General features: G+C 40.1%; 1 protein-coding gene and 1 long non-coding RNA gene across 2 annotated transcripts in view; both read left to right on the forward strand.

Annotated features, from left to right (window-relative positions):
- The first annotated feature begins 4604 nt into the window (after nt 1-4604).
- LOC144282142 (uncharacterized) overlaps nt 4605-18110 on the forward strand; it is a 47272-nt gene continuing 33766 nt past the window's right edge. Inside the window, exon 1 of the long non-coding RNA XR_013350485.1 lies at nt 4605-6415. This is a non-coding gene — a long non-coding RNA (uncharacterized LOC144282142). The remainder of the gene's footprint in view (nt 6416-18110) is intronic.
- LOC144282692 (olfactory receptor 4M1) lies at nt 6488-8490 on the forward strand (the record flags this gene model as incomplete). Its single annotated transcript, XM_077846589.1, has 1 exon — nt 6488-8490. A coding segment is annotated over one exon (813 nt), but the record flags the coding sequence as incomplete, so codon positions are not given.

Below are 18110 nucleotides of genomic sequence, written 5' to 3' on the forward strand. Positions count from 1 at the left end.
CCTCGGTGTCCAACGAAAGATGAATGGATAAAGAAGATGTGGTTTATGTATACAATGGAATATTACTCAGCTATTAGAAATGACAAATACCCACCATTTGCTTCAACGTGGATGGAACTGGAGGGTATTATGCTGAGTGAAGTAAGTCAGTCGGAGAAGGACAAACATTATATGTTCTTATTCATTTGGGGAATATAAATAATAGTGAAAGGGAATATAAGGGAAGGGAGAAGAAATGTGTGGGAAATATCAGAAAGGGAGACAGAACGTAAAGACTGCTAACTCTGGGAAACGAACTAGGGGTGGTAGAAGGGGAGGAGGGCAGGGGGTGGGAGTGAATGGGTGACGGGCACTGGGGGTTATTCTGTATGTTAGTAAATTGAACACCAATAAAAAATTAAAAAATAAAAGAAGATGTGGTTTATGTATACAATGGAATATTACTCAGCCATTAGAAATGACAAATACCCACCATTTGCTTCAACGTGGATGGAACTGGAGGGTATATGCTGAGTGAAGTAAGTCAATTAGAAGGACAAACATTATGTGGTCTCATTCATTTGGGGAATATAAATATAGTGAAGGGGAATATAAGGGAAGGGAGAAGAAATGTGTGGGAAATATCAGAAAGGGAGACAGAACATAAAGACTCCTAACTCTGAGAAAGGAACTAGGGGTGTTGTAAGGGGAGGAGGGTGGGGTGTGGGGGTGAATGGGTGATGGTCACTGAGGCGGGCACTTGACGGGATGAGCACTGGGTGTTATCTGTATGTTGATAAATTCAACATCAATAAAAATAAATTTATTAAAAATTTTTTAAAAAAGAAATGAAAAATGAATTAATGGGTGAATGAATATTAAAAGATCAAAAAATCACCAGGAGTTATTTATTAAAGGAACATCTCCAAGGAAATCTTTCCTTTAAATTATTTTTTTTTAATTTTTATTTATTTATGATAGTCACAGAGAGAGAGAGAGAGGCAGAGACACAGGCAGAGGGAGAAGCAGGCTCCATGCACTGGGAGCCCGACGTGGGATTCGATCCCGGGTCTCCAGGATCGCGCCCTGGGCCAAAGGCAGGCGCCAAACCGCTGTGCCACCCAGGGATCCCATCTTTCCTTTAAATTAAAAGCCAATGTTGTGGTGGCATGCTGACTTCTCTCTAATAAAATTCCTCATTTCTAGGGCTCTTAAAGTAAGAATTTTGGTAATGGGAGGTCAGATTTTCTCACCACATTGGCCCATTCACAACGTGTACTTTGGAGCTAAGTGATAAATGTGCAATCTTATTCTCTGCATATGCTGGAAATATGAAGTCAATTATCCTCCCATGATTTCATGAATCCAACTTGTCTTTGTCTCCTTTCAGTTATTTCAGTAACCCCCAAAGGACCACATGAGCTGACAAGAAGGGACAGATTTACCCCTAATATTTGTTCGACCCAGAGCAAGATAAAACAGAGCCCATGTAACATATGTCTAAAAGCTTTAAATCACAGTAACAACATTTAAATAAACAAATTTCCACACATAGAGTCAACGTTCTCATGCTCTCATAATCACTACAAGAACAGTTTCATGTTTAAAATCCTTAGGCTCAAGGGGAGAGTATGAGATGTTGGAGCAGTAGGAGACCTGAGTTTTTCTGGTCCAAGGATTTCAGCTATATAGTTATCAAACTATTTTGAACACCTGCAAGCACAACCAGAGTGTAAGAAAAGAATTTCTCCAATTTTACAAATAGAAAAGCAACCACTTTCTGCAAGAATTACAGGATGGAAAAACTCACCTCAAAAAAGGAAACAAGAAGCAGTGATGCCTGCCAAGGAAGTAAAAGTTGAAATCAAGGAGGCTTTTAATAAGATATGATTTTTAAAAATGGAGGCTCTAACTGCTAGGTAAAAGGAGAAAAAATGAGTGGGAAATGTCAGAGAGTGAGACAGAACATGAGAGACTCCTAGCTCTGGGAAACGAGCTAGGGGTCGTGGAAGGGGAGGTGGGCGGAGGTTGGGGGTGACTGGGTGACAGGCACTGAGGGCGGCACTTGATGGGATGAGCACTGGGTGTTACGGTATATGTTGGCAAATTGAACACCAATAAAAAATAAATTTATGAAAAAAGTGGCAAAGGAAAAATTAGTGATAGAGAAGACAAATCAATGGAGATAAAGCAATTGAGAAAAATAAAGATACAGAACTACTGTATTTTGAGGGGAGAATTACAGAGTTAAGTGATACCATAAAGCAAAACGATATTAGAATATTTGGGGTCTCAGAAGAAGAGAAAAGAGAGGGAGGAGTGGAAGGTATGTTGTGGCAAATTATAGCAGAGAACTTTCCTAATCTGGGGAAGGAAACAGCCATTCAAGTCCAGGAGGCATAGATAACCCGTCAAAATCAATTATAAATATGTCAACATCTCAACATATAATAGTGAAGCTTGCAAATCACAGAGACAAAGAGAAAATCCTGAAAGCAGCTTGGAACAAGAGGTCCATAACCTACAAAGGCAGAAACATTAGACTGCCTGCAGAACATCAGCAGAGACCTGGCAGGCCACAACAAAGGACTGGCATCATATATTCAGGGTGTAATATAAGAAAAATATGCAGCCAAGAAAACGTTATCAAGCAAGCTTGTCATTCAAAATAGAAGGAGAAGGGCACCTGGGTGCTTCAGTGGTTGGGCATCTGCCTTTGGCTCAGATTGTGATCCCAGTGTCCGGGTGTCGAGTCTGACATTAGGCTCAGCATAGGCAGCCTGCTTCTCTCTCTGCCTGTGACTGCCTCGGTGTGTCTCTCATGAATAAATAAATAAAATCTAAAAAAATAGATGGAGAGATAAAAATCTTCCAAACCAGAAACTAAAAGAATTTGTGATCCCTAAACCAGCTCTGAAAGAAATACTAAAGGGGATCCTTTTACCAAAGAGAGAGCCCAGAAGTAACAGAGATCAGAAAGGAACATAGGCAATATACAGGAAAAGTAGCTTTACAGGTAATACAATGGCAGTAATTCATGTCTTTCAATAGTTACTCTGAATGTGAATGGGCTAAATGCCCCAACCAAAACACAGGGTATCAGTTGGATAATAAACAAGACCCATCAATATGTCTTCTGCAAGAGACTAATTTTAGACCCAAAGACACCTGAAAATTTAAAGTGAGGTGGTGAAAAACCACTTATCATACTAATGGACATCAAAAGAAAGCTGCTGTGGATCCTTATCAGACAAATTAGATTTGAACCAAAGACTGTAGTAAGAGATGAAGAGGGACACTATATCATAATTAAAGGATCTATCCAACAAGAAGATCTAACAATTTTAAATATTTATGCCCCTAACATGGGAGTAGCCAATTATATAAGCCAATTAATAACAATTAAAGAGGGATCCCTGGGTGGCGCAGCGGTTTAGTGCCTGCCTTTGGCCCAGGGCGCGATCCTGGAGACCCGGGATCGAATCCCACGTCGGGCTCCCGGTGCACGGAGCCTGCTTCTCCCTCTGCCTATGTCTCTGCCTCTCTCTCTCTCTCTGTGTGACTATCATAAATAAAATAAAATTAAAAAAAAACAATTAAAGAAACATATTACTAATAATACAATAATAGTAGGGGATATTTACACCACACTCACAACAATGAACAGATAATCCAAGCAGATGAACAAGGAGACAAAGGTTTTGAATGACACAATAGACCAGAGAGACTACACAGGTATATACAGAACATTCCATCCTAAAGCAAAAGAATAGAAATTCTTCTCAAGTGCACATGGAACATTCTCCAGAATACATCACATACTGGGTCACAAATCCAGTCTCAACTGGTACCAAAAGACTGGGATTGTTCGGGAAGAGAGGGTCCCAAGTCACCTGTCCCCACCAACCTACCAGGAAGATATAAAGTTACATTTTTTAAATAGTTTTCCATTATGGTGCTCAAATTCCAAGTGGCTTTGGTACAATTACAGCAATGACTACAATTCAGCAGTAAATCTAGCAGATGCCAATTGCATCTCCTAAATATTTTCTAAAGAAAACATTTCTCTTAATAAATGTTGCTTTATGTGTAATCCTACTTCAATTTATTTGCAAAGTGGCCAGTGATATTTCTCAGTCACAAGTCTTGTTAAGCTATATTATAAGCCATATAACAATATGTTCCAAAATATATTAGAAGCTGTTAAAACCTAATTTTGTTTTTATAGATCACATTACTTGGTCCTCAGCTCTCTCTACTCTGTTCTTGTGCTTCAGGAAATTGCAGGTCTTCTATAGTTCCTAGAAACTTTTCCCTATCACGGGACTTTTGTATTTGCTCTTCTCTGTTCCTAAAATGCTTTTCTCCTGCTTTCAAAGTTAATTGACATGTCATCAGTTCAAAGATGCTTCTCATCACTACCCCCATGCCTCTACTATGTATTACCTATCTTCATTCCCTCTTTACTTCCCTCTCTTTCTCTTGTTAATAGCGGTAATTATTTATTTTGCTTATTTACAGTTCATTTGTTTATTGTTTGTTTACTAATTTGTTGTCTGTCTATATTTTTAAAATGAAAGTTCAGTGAGGCAGAAACTGTCTTCTTTGTCCATTGTTGTGTTCTTAGCAGTTAGCACAGAGTAGCTGTTCCCTAAATAGTTGTTGAATAAATGAATATTATAGAAGTGATGCAGAAGCTATATACTTTGGGATAAAGCTTTCAATGTCATGTGTAAAGTTTTATGGAGGCTATTAGGAACCTTCTTCGGGTAAATAAGGTAAAACCATTGCTTTCTGGATTTCTAGGAAATATGTCAATCTGGATAAGTGTGCTTTTAAGAAAGTTGAGGATTGAAAACTGGCAGCATTATCTTTCTCTTGACTAAAATTTTTTTTCTTTTTTTTTTTTGAAAGACTATTGACTAAAATTTTAAACAGAATTTTAAATTTCTTTATCTTACTAAACATGATTGATTAAATCACTGAGACCTACCCTGGGCTATTCATGGACATAGGAATATTTACCCTTTTGCTAAATAGTCCCATAATGCTGAGCTTTCTGAGTGTTTTTATATTTTGCCTTTTGTGTCAGGTTGCTGGCAAGGACCGTTTTTTTCTTAGTGTGTCTGTTTGTAGGGAACCATCTCTTCTTTATGAATGATTCATAACATATTAGATCAGGAAGTAGCCTACATTTGTTAAAATTATTCACAAATTGAGTCATAGGTTGCAAGGAAGAAACAAGAGATTTCCTTTCGTCAGTTAATAGTATATCTAAGCTTTAGTGCCTGGATGCTCTTCCATCTGTTTGGCTTTACAGAATGGTAACTTTGTTTTTCTCTATGCTGACCTTCTCAGGAGAGGCAGTATTATAAAATAGCACATCAGGAGAATTGAAACAACTCTTCAATATTGGCTGTTGATTGTAAGAACTGCTTATTTTCATGGGCAGGTTTTATACTATTAACAGAGGAAACATGTGGTAAATGGGTGATTATCTTATTTTTATTGGATGGGCTTTATTCTATTTAATACTGGGGTAGGTTCAATTAATAGGACTTGAGTAAAAGTTTCGCAAAAACCTTATTCCCACTGTCCCCTTGAAGTGGCAGGAGGGGTCAGCTTGGACGGCAAGCACACCCGCTCGTCAAATCACTGTATCTCGTCCCCACCTTCCTGGAACAGTGGCTAAGATGCAAGGCCAGGGGGGTAATGATATTTGGTCACGGCCTGAAAAGTTCTCACGTACAGCCTTGCACTGTTGCATCTCGTGTGTGGAGGCTTGCGTGCTGCCAAGGAGTCTGCTGTGCAGGCTTCGGTGAAGGAGGAAATGTCCCCTCACTCCATTCGAAGCCCCGGCATCTTTTTTAAAGATTAAAATGAAAATACTGCCATTAGACCACAATCACGTGTTTCCAAGTTGGCTAGATTTCTCAACAACAACAACAAATCTAGAAAGAACAGGCTGCTTTTCCTCCCATTCCCCGTGTACAATTTGGTTTCTCTCCTAAGTAGCTGCACACATTGCTTGCTAAGGTAGATATACAGGGACAGGATTAACGCACTGCTGAGTTTCATAAAAAGTAGAAATTAATAACATTAATACATCGGGATTTTGGTTTCAGACACGTGCCACGCTGCATATGGTTTCAGTGTTTCTAATTGTCGGGTCACCACTTACTCTTTCCCTATCTTGGCTTATCAGACCTCAAATGGGACGCTCAAAGGTATCCTAATACAGTGTCTTAATGATAATACAGACCAATCTGCTGATTTCAGCAGCAGTAAAATAAATCTAGATAAGTGCTATTTGGAATAATTGTAATTTCTTTATTTTTTTATAGCCATATTCTTTTACACAAGCGAAGAAATGGAACCTGCAAATTACACTAGGGTGACGGAATTTGTTCTCACTGGCTTATCCCAGACTCGAGAGGTACAACTAGTCCTATTTGTTATATTTCTGTCCTTCTATCTGTTCATCCTCCCAGGAAATGTTCTTATTATTTGCACCATCAGGCTGGACCCTCACCTGACCTCACCCATGTATTTCCTGCTGGCTAACCTGGCCTTCCTTGACATTTGGTACTCCTCCATCACGGCCCCTAAAATGCTCGTAGACTTCTTTGTGGAAAGAAAGAGGATTTCTTTCGGTGGGTGCATTGCACAGCTCTTCTTTTTGCACTTCGTTGGGGCCTCCGAGATGTTCCTGCTCACAGTAATGGCCTTTGACCGCTATGCTGCTATCTGCCGCCCTCTCCACTATGCTACTATCATGAATCGACGTCTCTGCTGTATCCTGGTGGCTCTCTCCTGGTTGGGGGGCTTCATTCATTCTATAATACAAGTGGTCCTCATCGTCCGACTTCCCTTCTGCGGGCCCAATGAGTTAGACAGTTACTTCTGTGATATCACGCAGGTCGTCCGCATTGCCTGTGCCAATACCTTCCCCGAGGAGTTAGTGATGATTTTTAGCAGTGGTCTGATCTCTGTAGTATGCTTCATTGCTCTCCTAATGTCCTATGCCTTCCTCCTGGCCATGTTGAGGAAACACTCAGGCTCAGGTGAGAGTACCAGTCGGGCCATGTCCACCTGCTATTCCCACATCACGATTGTGGTGTTCATGTTTGGACCATCTATCTACATTTATGCTCGACCATTTGACTCGTTTTCCCTCGATAAGGTTGTGTCTGTGTTCCATACTGTGATATTCCCTTTACTTAATCCCATTATCTACACCTTGAGAAATAAAGAAGTAAAGACGGCCATGAGGAAGTTGGTCAACAGATATATTTTATGTAGAGAAGTGAAAGATAAGTGACATACTCTACAACCTTTCTGAGGTCATTGTCCTAAAGTAGGAAGCATTTCCAGCAGTAATAATGCCTTCATTACTTCTCTCATTTGAGTTTTTAAATTCTCACCACACTCTCCCCCTATTTGGTGAAAACACAAAGAAATTAAGATGGAAATAAATATTGGTGACAGAGCCCCAGGTTTTGTCACATCTTAGGAGCAATTTTTATGAATTCACAGCAGAGTTTGGTTACTAAATGAGACCTCCTCTCATTCCAGAGGAAGTTTCCAGCCGAATAGCGGTTTTCATAGCCCGTCTCTAACTTATATCCTCCAGTGTGAAAGCAGACTTGGAGGAAAGGGATTCTAGGTTGATGGAATCAATAGACATCTAGTTGTGTGATTTTAAAAAGATTATTATCTCCTTTGCCATTTTTGTGTGTTTTCTGTATTTGCTAATTCTGCTTATGTTAAAATTATGTTAGTAGGATGCTGCTTTTGTTAGTCGTATAATTCAGAGTTCTTTTCCATTACACCATTTTTTTTAGTACACATAAAGAAGAGCTGGATATATTGGCTGTCATGATCCTTTGGTGAATTATTTATTAGATATCCACTGACTATTCCCTGACATTAAGAACTCTATTACTGACTGTGATTCAGAATATAAAAGTTAGAGTAGAATATTTGAGTTCATAAATTTATTTACTTAAATTAGCTTTTCAATTTCAAAACTAGGATTCTATCCATTAAAGAGCTAGAGCATTTCGTATGCTCAGAGCTTTAGTCTTATGTTTTCTTTGATAACATATTGTAATTAGACTTTGAGGGGAATAGATTTCTATCAGCATCAGAAATTAATACGCATAAATGAATTAGGAAAACAATGATGAAAACTTCAGGTAAACAGGATGGCCTGATGGTGAAAAAATTTTATTCTTTTCTTTGGTAATTTTTCTCTCTGATGACCCTCTTTCATCTTCAAAGCTACAATGACTTCTCTTCTAAGAACTCAAATATTCTGATTGAAATTATGATTCCTAAATTTTGAGTTGACTTTTCATTTTCATTTGGAAATGAACAAAATGGTAGACTTCTCTAATATTTTATAAGAGAGCATGAAAATAATCATCTAACATACAAAAGGCTTATATATACACATAATAAAAATGAGTTATGTTTCTAGATTTTAAGTTTCCTTATTGTTCTTTCTCTGCATCTTAGCCTGGCAGACTTCTACTCGTTTTGTCACTTATCCTTCATTTAGCTAGGATTAATGTTTTTTTAGGGAAAAGACTACTGCCTCAGGATGCTCTCCAAGGCATTATACTGTGACTATATATTTGTTGAAAACATTGATGCTAGGAATAAGAACATGGCAGTGTAATGAAGATGTTAACAGTATCTCAATATTAACAAGATGGACTATGCTGTTACATTTGGTTAAAAAAAATCTTCATTATCCAAACAAAAATAAAGTTCTTCTGTTTTTAAATTACTAAAACAATATATGTTCATTTAAAAATAAAAATATATGAATACATAAGTACAAAGACATTACTGGCAATATATTTTTCCCCAGGGATTGGAGTTGTTCGTTTTTTTTTTTTTTTTAAGATTTTATTTGTTCATGAGAGTAACAGACAGAGAGAGAGGCAGAGGCCCAGGCAGAGGGAGAAACAGCTCCCTGCAGGGAGCCCGATGTGGGACTCGACCCCGGGTCTCTAGGATCACACCATGGCCCAAAGGCAGGTGCTCAGCCACCGAGGCACCCAGGCACCCCAGGATTAGAGTTTTTGGGTAACAAAGTTGGTAAAGTCCCATCCATCCAGCTCCATTGGAAGCAGGCCAGTTTGGCTGTCTGCATCGCTGTAAAATATAATGAACGAACGATGGAGCACCTGAGGTGCAACAACAGTTCAGACAGGGAGGCCGGCAAGGTGGCAGAGGAGTAGGGTCCCCGGGCACCCGCCCCCCAACTTACCTAGATAACTGTCAAATCATCCTGAAACCTATGAAGTCGACCTGAGATCTCCAGGGAGAGCAGCGGGAGTGCCAAGGGACAAGGGTCTGCGCTTCCAGCAGGTAGGAAGGTGGAAAAATGAAACAGACCCACACGGGGAGGGGCCCAGGGGTCGGGCTGGGGGCGGGCACAGGAGAAGGCCCAGAGGGGCGGGGACTGTAGAAATCCACCCGGACCCTCCCAGAGGGAAGGCCCTCCCGGGACCGCAGGACTGGGGGGGGGGGCGCGCAGCGGGGCCTCCAGAGGGGCCCGGGGAGAGCGCACCCACCGGGTAGCTCGGGAAAGGGCTGCAGCGCCCGGGGGTCTCGGGGAGCCAGGGGATCCGTGGGGACTGCGCCCTGCTCCTTGGGGAGCCGCACCCGGGGGACCCCAGAGGGATGGGAGAGGACAGGACGGTGGAGATTCTCCTGCCCCGGGGGACCCCGAGCTGTGTAGCTCAGCGCCCTGCCCCGGGAGCACCTAGGCCAGTGCGGACTGGGAGCTGTGGGTGATACTGGGGGAGTGACTCCAGGGCTGGAGAGCTGGCCGCCGCCGGTGGTGTTGTCCCTCCTGGTGTCGCCTTGCGCCTGGGACAGAGCGTGGCTGCCAGGGAGCAGGGGCCTCATGGGGTAAAGAGCTCCCACTGAGCCGTGCACGTGGCAGGAGGTGGGGCATCTCCCCAGGTGCACACACCTCAGAATCAGCACAGTAGCCCCTCCCGGAGAAGACCAGCTGGAAGGACAGGGGAAGAGCAAGTCCTTGACCCAAAAACGCTGAGAAACGCCAGGGAAAGTCGAGGGATTTACAGTATAAAGAACCAGAGGGTACCCCTCCTTTTTTTTTTTTCCTTCCTTTTTCCAGTACAACTCGTTTTTATATCAGGCTGTAAATTTCCGATTTTTTTTCCTTTTTTCCCTCTTAGTTACAATATTTTACCACCTCTTCATTTTTAAGACTCTTCCTTTTTGACTTTCATATTTCTACAATTATAGGTCCTAGATATATTTTCCCCTTCCAGATTCCCTTCAACATACTCAACTTAATTTGGGGAGATATACAAGATATTTTTTTGTTTTGTTTCGTGTGTTTCATTTTCTCTGCCTCATGTTGTTCTACAATGGCAAAAGTTAATACCTTCTAAATCATGACCAGTATGCACGCAGAACCAAGTGGAACACCGTGCTGGTTCATTCTGTGAGATTCCTCATGGCCATTCTGCTCCTCTCTTTTATCTCACTTATGTTTTGGTGGTCAATGGCTGGGCCCCCTACAAGTATTTCTGGTTTGTATAAATTTGGGACAGAGCATCTTCTAACATACAGAAGTTAATATACTCAGAAACAAGAGGATCACCCTCTAGAACCCCTCAGGTAGACTACATTCTCCCTCCATTACAACTTCTTCACCACCTTCTCCCAGTCCCCGTTTTTTTCTACTTCTTCTTTTTTTTCTTTTTTCTTTTTCTTTCCGTTCTAGTTTTTCTCATCTTCTTTAGGATTCCTGGCCTTTTATTTCTTACGACTTTGCTTTAAAATTTGTTTTTCACTTTAGTGGTCCTTTTGTTTTATTTTGTTCTGATCTTTGTTTCCAATTTCTGGTCTCTGACTTCATCAGAATCATCTAAGGTAAAATATACTAGGTCGCGGTTGATATTCTTGACTCAGCCTGCTCATACAGCCACTCTGCACTGAGCAAAATGACTAGAAAGAAGAACTCACTACAAAAGAAAGAATCAGAAACAGTCCTCTCTGACACAGAGTTACAGAATTGAGATTACAATTCAATGCAGAAAGCCAATTCAGAAGCACAATCATAAAGCTACTGGTGGCTCTGGAAAAAAGCATAAAGGATTTGAGAGACTTCAAACTGCAGCATTTAGACCTAATCAGACTGAAATTAAAATTCAATTAAATGAGATGCAATCCAAACTTGAGGTCCTAATGACAGGGTTAATGAGGTAGAAGAACAAGTGAGTGACATATAAGACAAGTAGATGGCAAGGAAGGAAGCTGAGGAAAAAAGAGAAAAACCATTAACAGACCATGAGGTTAGGTTAAGGGAAATAAATGACAGCTTCAGAAGGAAAAAAATCTACATTTAATTGGGTTCCAGAGGATGCGGAGATGGACAGAGGACCAGAAAGCATATTTGAAAACATAATAGCTGAGAGCTTCCCTAATTTGGGGAGGGAAACAGGCTTTCAGATCCAGGAGATTGAGAAGTCCCCCCTAAAGTCAATAAAAACCATTCATCACCTTGATATTTAATAGTGAAACTTGCAAATTCCAGAGATAAAGAGAAAATCCTTAAAGCAAGGAGAGACAAGAGAGTCTTTACTTATATATAGAGAAATAACAGATTAAGAGCAGACCTCTCCACAGAGATCTAGCAGGCCAGAAGGGGCTGCAGGATATATTCAGGGTCCTAAATGAGAAGAACATGCAGCCAAGAATACTCTTTCCAGCAAGGCTTTCATTCAGGGTAGAAGGAGAGAGAAAGGGCTTCCAAGATAGGCAGAACCTGAAAGAATATGTGACCACCAAACCAACCCTGCAAGAAATATTAAGGGGGACCCTGTAAAAGAAAGAGGAAATCAAAACAAACAATCCACAAAAACAGGGACTGAATACGTATTATGATGACACTAAATTCATATCTTTCAATAGTAACTCTGAAAGTGAATGGGCTTCCTGATCCTATCAAAAGGCATAGGGTTTCAGACTGGATAAAAAAGCAAGACCCACCTATTTGCTGTCTACAAATGACTCATTTTAGACATAAGGACACCTACAGCATGAAAATAAAAGGTTGGAGAACCATTTACTATTCAAATGGTCCTCATAAGAAAGCAGGGGTAGCCATCCTCATATCAGATAAATTAAATTTATCCCAAAGACTGTAGTAAGAGATGAAGAGGGGCAGTATATCATACTGAAAGGATCTATCCAACAAGAGGAACTAACAGTCATGAATTTTATGCCCCTAATGTGGGAGCTGCCAGTATATTCATTAATTAATAACCAAAGAAACGTCATCCTTAGATAATACACTAATACTGGGAGACTTCAACATGGCACTTTCTGTAAATGACAGATCTTCTAAGCACAACATCTCTAACAAGCAAGAGCTTTAAATGATACACTGGACCAGATGGAACTTTACATCCAAACACAACCAAATACACATTCTTCTCAAGTGCACATGGAACTTTCTCCAGAATAGATCACATACTGGGTCACAAATCAGGTCTTAACTAATACCAAAAGATTGGGATTGTCCCCTGCATATCTTCAGGCCATAATGCTTTGAAACTAGAACTCAATCGCAAGAAGAAATTTGGAAGAAACTCAAACACGTGGAGGTGAAAGAGCATCCTGCTAAAAGATGGAAGGATCAACCAGGAAATTAGAGAAGAATTAAAAAGATTCATGGAAACTAATGAGAATGAAGATACAACCGTTCAAAATCTTTGGGATATGGCAAAAGCAGTACTGAGAGGGAAATACATCGTAATACAAGCATCCCTTAAAAAATTGGAGAAAGCTCAAATACACAAGCTAACCTTGCACCTAAAGGAACTGGAGAAAGAACAGCAAATAAAAACTACACCCAGCAGAAGAAGAGAGTTAATAAAGATTCTAGCAGAACTCAGTGAGATAGAGACCAGAACTGTGGACCAGATCAACACAACCAGGAGTTGGTTCTTTGAAAGAATTAAGAAGACAGATAAACCATTAGCCAGCCTTATTAAAAACAAAAGAGAAAAGACTCTAATTAATAAAATCATGAACAAAACAGGAGTGATCACAACCAATACCAAGGAAATACAAATGATTTTAAAAACATAATATGGGCAACTATACACCAATCAATTAGGCAATCTAAAGAAATGGACACATTTCTGGAAAATCACAAAATACCAAAACTGGAACAAGAAGAAATAGAAAACCTGAAGAGGCCTATAACCAGGGAGGAAATTGAAGCAGTCATCAAAAACCTCCCAAGACACAAAAGTCCAGGGCCAGATGGCTTCCCAGGGAAATTCTATCAAACGTCTAAAGAAGAAACAATAGCTATTCTACTAAAGCTGTCCTGAAGGATAGAAAGGGATGGGATACTTCCAAACTTATTCTATGAGGCCAGCATCACTTTCATTCCAAAACCAGATGAAGACCCCATTCCAAAACCAAAGACCCCACCGGAAAAGAGAATTATAAACCAATATCCCTGATAACACAGATACAAAAGTTTTCAACAAGGCACTAGCCAATAAGATCCAACAGTACATTAAGAAGACTCTTCACCATGACCAAGTGTCATTTATCCCCAGAATGCAAGGCTGCTTCAACACTTGTAAAGCAATCAATGTGAGTGATCATATCAGTAAGAGAAAAAACAAGAACCATATTCTCCCAATAGATGCAGAGAAAGCATTTGACAAAATACAGCATGTATTCCTGATCAAGACTCTTCAGACTGTTGGGATAGAGGGAACATTCCTCAGCATCCTAAAAGCCATCTATTATAAGCCCACAGCAAATATCATACAATGGGGGAATACTGAGAGCCTTTCCCCTAAGATGAGGAACAAGACAGGGATGTCCACTCTCACTACTGCTATTCAACATAGGACTAGAAGTCCTCAGCCTCAGCAATCAGACAACAAAATGAAATAAAAGGCATTCAAATTGGCAAAGAAGAAGTCAAACTCTCCCTTTTTGCAGATGACATAATACTGTATATAGAAAATCCAAAAAACTCCATGCCAAGATTGCTATAACTCATACAGCAATTTGGCAGCATGGCAGGCTACAAAATCAATGCCCAGAAATCAGTGGCATTTCTATACACTGACAATGAGACTGAATAAAGAGAAATTAAGGAGTCAATCCCATTTACTATTGCACCCCAAAGCATCAGATACCTAGAAATAAACCTTACCAAAGAGGTAAAGGATCTATACCCTAAAAACTACAGAACACTTCTGAAAGAAATTGCGGAAGACACAATGAGATGGAAAAATATTCCATGCTCATAGATTGGAAGAATTAATACTGTGAAAATGTCAATGCAACGTGGATAATTTACACATTTAATGCAATCCCTATCAAAATACCATGGACTTTCTTCAGGGAGTTGGAACAAATCATCTTAACATTTGTGTAGAATTAGAAAAGACCCTGAATAGCCTGGGGAATATTAAAAAAGAAAAGCAGAGCCGGGGCATCATAATGCCGGATTTCAGGTTGTACTACAAAGCTGTGGTCATCAAGACAGTGTGGTCCTGGCAAAAAACAGACACATAGATCAATGGAACAGAATAGAGAATCCAGAAGTGGACCCTCAACTCATGGTCAACTAATATTCAACAAAGCAGGAAAGACAATCTACTGGAAAAAAGACAGTCTCTTCAACAAATGGTATTCAGAAAATTGGTCAGCCACGTGCAGAAGAATGAAACTGAACAATTTCCTCACACCATAAACAAAAATGGGCTCAAGATGGACGAAAGACCTAAACATGAGATAGGAATCCATCCAAATCTTAAGGTAGAACACAGGCAGCAACCATTGTGACTTCGGCCACAGCAATTTCTTGCTAGACATGTCTCCAAAGGCAAGAAAAACAAAGGCAAAAATGAACCATTGCGACTTCATCACGATATAAAGCCTGCATAGCAAAGGAAACAGTGGACAAAACCCAAAAGCAACCTACATAACTGGAGAAGATATTTGCAAATGTCTTATCTGATAAAGGACTACTATCCAAAATGTGTAACTGGGTGTTGGGCATTAAGGAGGGCATATGATGTGATGAGCACTGTGTGTTATACCGTATATTGGAAAATTGAATTTAAATTTTAAGAACTTATCAAACTCAACACCCACAAAAACAAAAAATCCAGCCAAGAAATAGAAGAACAAGGTAGAAGACAAGAACAGACATTTCTCAAAGGAAGGCATACAAACGGCCAACAGACACATGACCAAATGTTCCACACCATTTGGCATCAGGGAAACAGAAATGAAAACCACAATGAGATACCACCTCACACTGGTCACAATGGTTAAAATTCACAACTGAGGAAACAACAGATATTGGTGAGGCTGCAGAGAAAGGCGAACCCTCTCATACTGTTGGTGGGAAATCAAACTAGTGCAGCCACTGTGGAGAACAGTAAAGGGGTTCCTCAAAAACTTAAAAATACAGCTATCCTACAAGCCAGCAATTGTGCTATTAAGCATTTACCCCAAAGATACAAACATAGTGATCTCAAGGGACACCTGCACCCCAGTGTTTATAGCAGCAGTGTCCACAAGAGCCAAACTATGGAAAGAGCTCAGATGTCCATTGACAGATGAGTGGATAGAGAAGATATGGTATATATATATATATATATATGAATAATTCCATATATATAATGGAATAATGATCAAAAAAATGAAATCTTGCCTTTTGCAAGGAGATAGGTGGAAATAGAGGAAATTATACCAAGCAAAATAATCAATCAGAGAAAGGCAATTATCATATGGTCTCACTCTTAGGTGAAATTTAAGAAACAAAACAAAGGATCATAGGGAAAGGGAAAAAAAATAAAAACAAGACAAAATCAGAGATGGGGACAAACCATAAGAGACTCCTAACCATAGGAAACAAACTGAAGGCTGCTGGAGGGGAGGGGGGATAGGGGATGGGATAAATGGGTGATGAACTTTGAAGAGTGCACGGGATGCAATGAGAACTGGGTCTTACATAAGCCTGATGAATCACTGACCTCTACCTCTGACATAAATAACACATTTTACGTTAATTAATTGAATTTAATTTTTTAAAAAAGAAAATAAAGTTAGATATATGAGTCAAAATTACAAGCCTAGGTAGAGTAAGATTGTTTCCCAAAATATTGTGCGTGATTGGTGTATGGACTGTCCTAACTAAAGGGCTGGAATCTATGAAAGGTGGACAATATCATTGCCCTACCCACCTTGGCTGGTTGTGTCAGACTTTTGCACCTGTTTAGAAACCAATTAATGCAAATGATGAGGAGTGTCTCTCTCTTCCCAGTTTTCTTCAGATAATTCATTTCTGACAACCACATTTTAAAAATATAGAACTATATTTTTCAGTCTCACCATAATATTTCAGTATCTGGCTCAGTGTTTTAGGTACCAATTGAGTTACGGTTCTAGTTAAGATGTGAAATTAGTGGGAAAAAAGTGAAGGCCCAAGTCACTAGCCTTCTAAATCTAAATATAAATCTAAAAATAAAAATCTAAAAATAAATCTAAAAATCTAAAATAAATCTAAAAACAAAATCTAAAAATAAAAATATCTAGAATGACTTCCAAGTTAAACTTGCTTGGGTCTTTTTGAGGAAAATAATGTAAAGTCGGGATACTCTGTATTTTCCCTTTGAAACTTGACTACATCAGAAACCGTCCATCAAATACAGGGTAGAGTGTATTTAAAAGAAAATACAAAGCATTATGTAAATGACATAAATTTTTCAGGTGGGAAAAATGTTGACTTTCTTTCAGTTTACTTTATCAACTTTTTAATGGATCAATTTTAACAACATAAATGCTTTACTTCCAAAACTGTTTACAAAGCTATGAATTGGTCTGGGAAATTATTTTTAAGATTTTATTTATTTATTCATTCATGAGAGACACACAGAGAGAGGCAGAGACACAGGCAGAGAGAGAAGACTCCCTGTGGGGAGCCAGATGGGGGACTCAATCCCAGGACCCCAGGACCACGCCCTGAACCAAAGGCAGATGCTCAACCACTGAGGCACCCAGGCCCCCAGTCTGAGAAATTTTATAAGAGATTTTTCTCTACATGCTTACTGAAGAAGTTTTGGAATACAAGTGAGGTCCGGAGCTAATGACGAAGAAAGAATTCATGGGATGCCTTTGGTGCAAAATGGTGGTTTTATTAAAGCCTGGGGACAGAACCCAAGGGCAGGCAGAGCGGCTGCCCTGGGCTTGCAAGGAGTGGCTGACTATATAGTGGCCAGTGGGGGAGGTAAGGAAAAGGGAGATTTCAGAAGGATTTTCATTAGATAAGGAGGACCTACAAGATACTGGAGACCTAGCCATTCTCCAGTTAAAGAGCACTTTTCCCTCTAGCAGGACATTCACTTTAAGACAATTGGAAACTTCCTAAAGGATGCTGCACAGATCCCACCCCGGGTGGGGGTCATTTGTGGGATATCAGCTTGTGCTTTGTCCTCAGCTAGCCCTGTTCCCTCATCACTCACTATCTCCAAATAATTATCTATTTTAAGAATTTCACTTCAGGGGAACCTGGCTAGAAGAGCTGGTAGGCCATCTTGATCTTGGGTTGTGAGATCCAGCCTCACTCTGGGGGTAGAGATTACTTAAAAGATAAAAAAATATAATAAAATCTTTAAAAAAAAAAAGAACAAAAAATCCTTAGACTCCTTTACTAGCTGTTGTATGCATGTGATGAATCATTAAATTCTACTCCTGAACCCAATATTGCACTGTATGTTAATGACCTAGAATTAAATCTAAAAAGTGAATAAATAAATAAAAGAATGAGTAAATTAATAAATAAATTCCCAGATCTCCTGAATTTCTGCAGCAGACCTGACAGCGTAGAAAGAGCAAGCTCTGGCCCTCAGGCCCCGTCCACCTCTTCCCTTGGGTCTAACCCAGCTCTGACCCCGGGGAGATGGCACAGAGGGAGCACACGGAGCTCCCTAAGGGGGGGCGGGGCGTCCTAGGGGTGACAGGTGTGAGGGCCCGTTCCTGTTGGAGCAGGTGGGGGATGACTGCTCAGGCCCCGCTGGGGGTCAGGTGAGGTC

Source organism: Canis aureus, chromosome 13 (genome assembly GCF_053574225.1).
Source record: "Canis aureus isolate CA01 chromosome 13, VMU_Caureus_v.1.0, whole genome shotgun sequence".
Lineage (NCBI taxonomy): Eukaryota > Metazoa > Chordata > Mammalia > Carnivora > Canidae > Canis > Canis aureus.